The 10,067-nt window shown below is 35.0% G+C and overlaps 1 protein-coding gene and 1 non-coding gene across 2 annotated transcripts; both read right to left on the bottom strand.

Moving 5' to 3' along the window:
• On the bottom strand, positions 1 to 1,436 carry LOC116000293. Its single transcript, XM_031240362.1, has one exon. The coding sequence runs from the start codon at positions 1,305 to 1,307 to the stop codon at positions 159 to 161; it is 1,149 nt and encodes a 382-aa protein (XP_031096222.1). The 5' UTR covers positions 1,308 to 1,436; the 3' UTR covers positions 1 to 158.
• A 5,979-nt stretch (positions 1,437 to 7,415) lies between these two features.
• On the bottom strand, positions 7,416 to 7,499 carry TRNAL-CAA. Its single transcript has one exon. It is a non-coding gene; the product is annotated as a tRNA-Leu (tRNA).
• Positions 7,500 to 10,067: the final 2,568 nt, after the last annotated feature.

Consider the following 10,067-nt stretch of genomic DNA (forward strand, 5'->3'; position numbering starts at 1 on the left):
TTGAAAAAAAAAAATTCTCAAAATGGATATACTAAGAGACAGACTTTGTTGATTACAAATCAAAAGAACCAAGAATATCCAATAAAAAAAATTAAAAACTAAAAAGACCATTTCAGTTTAGGTGAATAGGTGTGGTTTTAATATGACACAGCTGATGACTATTTACCAACTTGATCAAGAACATCAAGCACTTCAGCCCTGCTCCTGGCGATCCTGTGAAACACCTCTCTCACCTGTTGCTGCAATGGCAACAGCCCCTCCTCCATTTTCCGGCAAATATCCGCCATCTCCGCCGCCTGCGCCGCCACTTCTTCCGCCTTATCCTCTTCCAACGGGAACTGATTAGACTCCGTAAACTTAAGCAGAGACTGAGCCACCTTCTCCATCCTCTGAACCTCTTCAAGCAACCCACACGTGCCTTTCTTCTCCTTCTTCTTCCACTCCTCGCCAATCTTCTCTTGAAGCCCAATTAGGGATTGGGCCCAGCCCAGTTGTCTGGGAGTCGATAAATGGGCCGGAAGCCCAATTCTCTCCTGACAAGGGATTGCCGCCACTAAAGCCCACATCACGAACACCAGAACCGTGCTCATGACGTAAACCGGCAGCCCCGCCGGCTCCCACCCACGTGGCGCTACCAGATTGGACGACATGGCTTGAATCTGTTTCGCGGCTGACCAAGACCTGGCCACGGACCGGAAATTCTCGGCGGTCTTTTCCTTGCCGGTTGCGCCGCCGCCGTGACGGCTTAACGACCAGGTCCGCTCCGAGAATTTCGCGTGACCGTTACTACTATTACTCTCCTTATCTTCTCCCGCCAATGACGTCAGCAGAGAATTGAGCCCCTTTTTGGCGCGTCGCAGGCCGCCGTCCCCTAACGGCTTCTGCTCTAACGCCGTTACCGCGATCTGCGCGAGCTTCTGCCAGCCGCGGACGAGCTCGATTCCGTGAGTGACGGCGTTACAAATGTCGAGAGCTTTGACGGAGCGGTCGAGGAGGTCGGGGACCAGGCGGTCCAGCGGCGGCTTGGAGAAGTGAGAAGGATCGCGTCCGGTGAGCACGACGGCTTTAAACTCGGCCTCGCAGAGGAGCAAAACGTCGAGAAGCTTCCGGAACCAGGAGATGGAAAGGAGAGGGGCGTGATCGGCGGCGGCGGAGGGAGCGTCGAGGTCGGAGAAGCGGTCGGCGACGTGTTTCTGAAAGAGTTCGAGGTCGAGTTCTTCGTGGTTGTTTTCCATAGAGACCACCTGGGAATTGCGGCGGATGATTATGCGGTTCAGGAACGAACCTTGGTTGTCGGTCGCCGGCATGATGTTAGTTAGTTTTCTGTTTATTCTCTTCCGATTTAGGATAAGTGTATGTGTGCTTGAGAAGGAAGATCAGAGTTCAGAGTTGGTCTGGCAGTTATATATATTCCTGCATATTTTGGTTCACAATTTGATTAATCTTATTATTAATTAACTGATGCAGTTATTAATAAAATTGTTACGTGAAAATTGTATCCATACATAAATATATAATAGGTGGTTATGGATGTGATTTGTGGTGGAGAGGACCGCTTCCTCCTTTGTCACGGTCAACTTTGAAGTTGACATGGTACAACTGACATCCATTTTTTTTAATGTGTTTTACTATATAGATTTTTAAATCTTACTCGTTAAATTCTATTTCTTGATATGACAGACATTGATAAATTCTTTTTTTTTTTATGTGGATTCTAATACAAATGTCTATATCAAGATTTTGTATGTGAGAGTAAAAGTTATGAGTATAAAATGAGAATAAGCATAATATTTTCCTTTTCTAATACACTAACTACTTCTATTTTTTATTTCTTTTTTTACTCCTTACTTAGGTAGCCACTCTAATTCATCCCAAACAAATGTGAATTGTTATTTTTATTTCATCTTCTTTTTCATTATATTAATAAATTATAAAACGTGACGAGTTTACTCATCATTGAGAATATATATAATCCATGTATCATTTTCCTTTAATTTGAAATTCTTGTAATTTTTAAATTGAATTTTATTTGAAATTCTTGTACTTTTTGTTATTCTACTCATAAAATTTGAATATAATACTTTACAAATAGTTTATTTATAAATATATTGTTGGAAATACGAGTTCAAGATGATTAATGAGTTGAGTTTGAAGTCTAGCCAATTGCTCTTTTAACTAGGTGTGAGTGTGTGACCAAAAGCTAGGCTTGGGGTTTTCAGTGGAGTTTGGCAATATTTTGTTATTTACACGTCATGAAAAGAAAAGAAAAAAGGTGGAAGAAAAGAGAGGAGAGGAAAGGCGTTGAACGCGTTGCAGTGTAGCCAGATGGAGTGATAGTCTTTTACAGGGTGTATTCCTAATAGAATGTAATTAAGATAATGACAAGCACGCAAAACATACATACATAGGTATCTTCTACATCTTTTGTATGTAGGTGTCGTGTTGTGTTGTTGTCTCCTCACTAAACGTGCACAACATTAACTTTTCCTTAATCAATAACGCCATTGCCTGCTATGATCGATCTGATGATAAACAACATATAAATCACGTAGAAGGAGACGCCGGCCGTCCAAACTGGCTGTCAATAATTAACGGCCTCAGTTTCAACTACCTACGTTTACAATTTTCTTTTTATATAACTCATATTTCTCGACTTTACCAATTATACGTTGAACTTCAACCCAATGAAAAATTAATAAATCGAATTAATTTTTAGTTTCGGGACTCAAAGTTTACAAATTTCTCATGGTATATTTTTGATAAATCTGTATGCAATACAAAGAAGTTCATTGGAAATGCAGATTGGTTTTCTATTAGGATCAATATTTGGAAGAGCCAATTTACCTGCATGGTATGAAAACAAATTTCATGATCATAGACTAGCTTTGCCAAAACATATGCAAGCTAAGAGGATGACTACTGGCTGGCTAAATATTTGAAATATGAATCTTGACTAAGTCAATTCTAAGGTGTAAATGAGTTGAACTATTTGAACTTGATTTGAGGGGCCTTTAAATTTGATTTCGTTACTATCGAACTAGAGTGATTCAAATAATAAAATGAGTCAAATTCGATTATCTTAATGTTTGGCGTTATACGTGTTTAATGAAACTTGTTTTATTTTATACTAGGGAAAACAAGTTGAATTTCTTTTTTTTTTTTAAATATTTTATATAAGAAAATTCTAAAATTACATCGACACCATGCATCTTCCACTCGATATAACCCCAAAGTGAATAAAAAAGGTTGAGTTTGTACCATGCACTATGCAGGGCCGGATTTTAGGGTGTGCAAGACGTGCAACCGCACAGGGTCCCAAAATTTTGAGGCCCCTAGTCCAGCCCTGCCCCAATAGTTAGTATATGTATTTATGATTATATTGGCTCAAAATTAAGTTTTCATGACTGATCTAAATTCTACTACGTATTATTCTAAAAGAAATTCTACTATGTAATATTCACGCGAATCACTTTTCTTTAATTCGCAGTTTATTTATACTTTGATAGGGCCTCACTTATTTACTAACACATGGCCACGCAAATAAAAAAATCGGCTCTGGCACTATGCAAATATTGTCCCCGTACAAACCGAAAACCTTTTCTAAAACCTTTTGCCTTGTACTTAGTACAAGCGGCACCAATGACATTACCAATATATATATATATATATATATATATATATATATATATATATATATATATATATATATATATATATTTCTAGTTGTAAATACACATGTGCGATTCAATAATGCCCAATGAACAACAAAATTTTAGTAAAATTAAATGATTGAAATAATTAAAGAAACACAAAAATCTTATAAATATTAGAAGATGAAATTTTAATTTTAATGATAAGAAATTTTATTATTTAGCACAATTTTTTTTAAAACGCATTTAACATTATGTTTTAAAAAGATTAGATTTAAGCAGGGGGCGGAGCCACCCACATGGACCACCAAGCCACTTAAGATTTTGTGTACTAAAGGACAGGAAACTCCACATATGCATGGGAGTGTGCTAGAAACAAAGTAGTGGGGGACGCGTGTGTGGCCAAGAATGAAGGATGCCCAATGCTGTCTATTTTTCAACTATCCGTGAGTCCTTCAACAATATAAATAATCACCTTCTCACCTCTTCTTAAAAGGCATCCCTAAATACTCAATTTTGCTTGTGATTGCTGACCTAAACACTCAAGCAAATCTTCCTCTTACCTGACGCAGCACTCCATGAGTTGGGAAGAGTGCACCGCAAATGAAGGGGCCCAAGTACAAGAGACTCGAGGCCACAACTAGGGCCGAAATAGGGGAACCTGTTCACGAGGAGTCATCGATGAGAGTATCGACCATATCCCGACCATTGAGGGTCCGTAGGCGAAGTAACGACCCGGGACCAAATAGCAACACCTTGATGGGCTTACAAACTGTCTGGAAGGTAAGAAAAATATTTCTACGTGGGAAAAATCTTAACGTATATTTTTGGTTGAGCTTGCAGGCTAAGCAAGTTACCAAAAAATAAAAGATGGACGCGGTAGTGGACCTGCATACAGTATAAGTGGTCCCGATGCGAGTTGGAAGCTCCGTAGTCTATACAGGAGATGCGACAGTAAACAATAGCATCCAAATGAGCTCACAGCCTAGATAGGTAACACGTGGAGACATCTTGAGAAGTGTTGGCCTGCAACGCAAGGTAGTCAACCCAAGAGAAAAAAAAACAGAAAAAAAAAAAGTTGTATGGTACCAGGTGTATCAGACGGCCCATACGTACCTTCACCCGGGGGGGAGGGGGGGTTGGACGCGATCCTAAGCCCAACGTGAGCATCTTCACTTGGGCCTACAAGGCAAGGTACGCAGCTTCATGCATTACAATAAAAAAATGTATGGTGCAAGCATGAGGTATCAGGCAGCCCACATACGAGTACACCCAGGTTAAGGGGAGCAATCCCTAAGCTCGGGATGTACACATTTCCAACATGGATATGCAGGGCAAGGTAGGCAACTCATCGTGCATTAAAAAAACACATGTGTGATGCTAGCATGAGTTAGTAGGCAACCCACATACGGGTACACCCAAGTTAACGGGATGCGATCCCTAAGCCCGAGATGTATACATTTCCACCTAGGCATGCAGGGCAAGGTACGCAACTTAGCGTGTGTTACCAAAACAAACAAAAAATAAACAAAAAACAAAAAAAAATAAATAAACGTGTGTGGTGATCGCATGAGGTAACAGGCTAGGTAGAAGCCAATGGTTGGTTTCTCGAACTGTTTTAGACAAAGAAAACAACAAGCTACTTTGTCTATGTTGAACTGACGGCTCCGTCCAGTTCGACATGGACGAAGAAGCCATGGCAGTCTTTTTTTTTTTTTTTTTAAAGTTTTAAATTTTTATTAAATATAATTATTTTGATTTATTATTTTAATAATTTTTTAAATATTAATCTATGTGGCATCCGTGTCGCATGTGACTTGAAGGTAACAAGTTATTATAGGTCAAATTAGTTAATTGCACATTTTTAACAAGTGTAATGGTTCAATTGAATTTTTTTTTTTTTAATTTGAGGGTCTAATTGCATTTTGATATATAGTTGGAGTATCTATTATATTTGATCCTTATCCCTAAATAATATGGTAATAATTAATTTTATATTCATCAAATAGTATCTCATTTTCTAAAATATAGAACTTTTACAAGTATAAACTATAATGGGTTAAAAATAATATTTTAAAATTATTTATAATGATAAATATTTTTTTTATTTAATGCATTTAAATTATGACTTCAATACTGGGTTCAAACTTTCGCATATTGTGCGTAAAAGTTACTACTACCAAAGTACCAATATAAGGGTAATTTGGAAGATCACAACCAGATACGAGATATTTATATATATTGATTTTATTTATATAAAAAGAAATAGAAAATAATATTTTTAAGTGATGGTCAATTAATTGGTGCTAATTTTTGAACTTGCAATATTATATGAATTTGAAATTTTTTATGATCATGCATTAATTTTCTTTTTTATGGAATTTGGGTTGGTGATTTAACATGGATCCTACTCCATGATATAAACTTTTGAACTCAAATAACATTTAAAAAAAACTCATATCAATACAGGCCGGTCCACCCCATTGGGCGGACTAGATTTGTCTCAAATTTAGAAAAAGAAATTTTCTTATTAGTGCCACCGATAAATGATATTGTGTGGATCATACTATCAAATAATGTATATTTAGTATAAAAATAATATACTTTAAATATATTAACAATGTACATTGTGTTCTGCTTGTATTCCCTTCGCTCCCCGGAGCGAGAGGACGAAGGCGTTTCGTGCAACTCGTGCGGCAACGACGTCGTTGAGGAATGTGAATCCAAAAAAAAAAAAAATGTACATTGTGTTCAGGAGATGCACATTATATTGTATAATGTACATTCAGACACAAATAATGTACATTGAGCATATTAAAAATGTACTTTTTGTTATGGTCCACACAGCACTATGTGGATAATGATCCACACAATAATTTGCCTTTGGTGTGTACATTATGATGCGGGCATGACCCGACTCCATCTTACAACGTGGACTCATGATCAAAATACACAATTTATATATTGAATGTTCATAGTTTATATATTGTATGTTCATAATTCAAATTGTTAACATTAAGTACGTAAATTGTGAATATTCAAAATGTAAATGAACACAGGTCCATCTTGCAAGATGGACCTGGTCCATCTTGCAAGATGGACCTGGTCCATAGTATAACTATTATTACTATGTGATAACCCAGGATTACAATTGTATAAAACTATCCAATCAGAGTACATTGAAACTTTGGAAGTCCATATTCAGTAACAGAAATTTACAAAAATAGATGAGGTTACAAATACCATTACCTAAAATTTTACTCCAAAATTTTGTCTAGAATTGAAATATACTATATCCTAACATTGGACAAATTATATCACGGACCAAAGTTCACCTTTCATACATAAAAATAATACGGTGGATGCTTTCAAAAAAAAAAAAATACGGTGGACGCATAAAAATAATATCGTAGGTCCATAAAAATGACACCAACAATAATAAATTTTTGTACTTAATAGTAGTGACTTTTATTAATCAAATTTATGTATCTAAAGTAATGACTTTATTTACTTGTAGATTAATTTTAATTTTTTTAAAATTAATATATAACTATTATTTATAAAAGAAAAAGATTAAGGAGTTAAAATATTCATATATAACTATTGCAAACATTTATGGATCAAAGAAGTTTCAATGCTTCAACTTGGGTCACGATATTTGTGTTGTGGAGTGACATTCTCTGGCCCAATACAAGTTGGAACTTTTTCCGTCGTTAACAAAATTTTATGGGCTAACGAGGAGTTGGTGGATCCAGTACAAAATAATGTCAGAAGTGGGATTTGAACCCACGCCCTCTCACGAGGACCAGAACTTGAGTCTGGCGCCTTAGACCACTCGGCCATCCTGACTTCGTTGTTTAAAATCTCTCTATCATTTTTCTTATAGGTTTCTACAAAAAACAGGAATCTATTTCTTCCGTCGCAACTTGCAAGATGGTCTTGATACTTCACAATGCTATTCATATTCAATGGCCTCTCCTATTCTCTAGGTAAGGAGTATTGTGCGAGACTTGCACACACATACTCCAAGATGTACACTCCCAAAGTATATTATGCTTCTTTTAATTAAATATTAAATCATTTTCAATGGTAAATATACGCTTAACTTTTCTCTTTGTGAATCGTTAACCTTGAGGATAAAATTGAAAAGTCATGATCATTACTCCAATTATTTCTCACACACAAAAAAAAAATCCTAATTTTCATATTCTAGCAATACCTCATATGTTTATAAATAAATACAAAATCCTCATATGTTCTCTATATATATATATATATATATATATAGTGAGCGCCTGTATGGCTGTATATGCACAAAATTGATTATTCAAAAATGCATGTGAAAGGCAACAAATTGAAGCACCTAGGAAAATAGATTACTTAACTGAAACTTTGGACATTAGCAAGAATTTATTAATCTGAAAACAATCATGGAATTTAAACTTCACCTACCCTCTCATCATTGATTATTCCCATTTCCTCAAATACAGACACTTTCCTATTTCTATGAAAACTAAGTGCCTGGGCCTGCCACAAGTTCTTTGCCTGTCTGGATCACCAAAACATAAATGGCGTTTTAATCAAGTATACACCCATAATTACGAAAGGGGTTTACAAGAAAATCCTTGCATGCTTGACATTGAGCATCCTCAATAGTTTGAGGTTTTTTTTTTTTTTGTCGTTTTTTAAGTGCCAATTATGATAGAAAGGATGGATAGAGAAGAAGGAAAAAGGGAAAAAAAATTAAAAAGCAAGTCTGACAGCGAAAAAAAAATTTGCGAACGCTGTTTGTGCAACCATGCCTCTCCTTTCACTTTTCTCTCTCCGGATGGCTCCACAAAAAAACACTCTTGCAGGAAGACCCCAACTTTTCTCTCTCATCCCCTCTCCCCTTGACATAAGTCATATTTTTCTAAAAACTTGCGACAACCTTGAAAATTAGGTTATTGCAATCTAGAGTGAAAACTTTATTTATTAATATAAAATTGTGATAAGCAGAATTTCAAATTGCGCAATTCTAACACGCAAGTGTATTTTCTTTAAAATAATAATAATAATAATAATAATAATTATTATTATTATTATTATTATTATTACTTTATTGATAAAAAAAAATTTATAAGGTGATGTGAAAGTGAAATCACTTTTGGAAAATAAGAGAAAATTGAGAAAGATAATAATGATTAATTATAAATTTAAGAATATGACATTTTAAAAATAGTAAAAAAAATTGATGAGTACAAATAGCCTTAGTCATGACTTTCTTGTAAATGGTAGATTATAGATGTATACATTTGCTTGAAAAGCCCTTTTCAGCTGTCAAGGTTGCCCTACAGATTACAGTTATCTTGGCATTAACGTACGTAGCTATCTAGGCATCTGTGTGACTATGTGTATGAATAAAGATTAAATATATAGGCTTTTAAATTATTATGAGAACAGTAATTAAGCTATTAATTTGCAAAAGAGTACAGTTGGCAACTTTTAAAATGGGTAAGAATTATCATGACTGCATGAAATTCCATGTATAATATCTGACTTGGGGTACGGTTAATGTGGAGTAACATTGGCTTTCTTCGAGTTTTGTACTATTAAAAATAGAATAAAATGAGACACTAAGTGATTGAGTGTATGAAATGTGATTTTTATATCTGAATATTATGAATTTGATTTGGGTAGTGTACAATAGAGCATCAATCGTCTCTACCAAATATTTGGTCTCGTAAAGGAATCTGAAAATTAGAAATCAAAGAAAATGCTTGATCACAAATTTCAGGCGTGTGAAAGCACACTATCTTAAAAGTTTCTAATTTTCCTTAGCAAGCAAGGGTAACAAAATTAAAACTTTTGAGATACACAAGAAGAATTCTAAACATTTTAGGTTGCTTTCTAAGAAGTTCACCTAGGTAGTAACTTGAAATTTTAATCTAAGAAAAAACTCTCTCGTAAGTACGGCAATTACTTAGTCAAGAGAAAAATACGCTTACAACAAAACGTATTTTGCAACTGATGGAAAACTATTTTATATCCATAATCAAACATCCCTTCTTCAATTCTCTTAAATATAAGATTAATGAATAAATTAATTGAAAGTTTTTGTAACTTCTACAATCATTATTCCCACACTGATTACAATAATTTAATTAAATTATTGTGTAACTGATCAAGGATATATTATATTAATAAATATAATATTTACAACTTCTAGGAACATATACAATGTCCCATTACTAATCAAGAAAATTTTCAATAATCCTCTTGGACTTAACTCACAAGAAGTAAACTTAAGAGAAGTAAACTCATAAACAGATACTACATTGTAACAGAGTCAGTAATACTCAAAAAAAAAAAAAAAAGTAAACTCATGAAGAGTATATTACTCTATGATTCTTGTTGTGAGTTTGATGATTTGTATGG

The sequence above is a fragment of the Ipomoea triloba genome, chromosome 12 (genome assembly GCF_003576645.1).
Source record: "Ipomoea triloba cultivar NCNSP0323 chromosome 12, ASM357664v1".
In the NCBI taxonomy this organism is placed as follows: domain Eukaryota; kingdom Viridiplantae; phylum Streptophyta; class Magnoliopsida; order Solanales; family Convolvulaceae; genus Ipomoea; species Ipomoea triloba.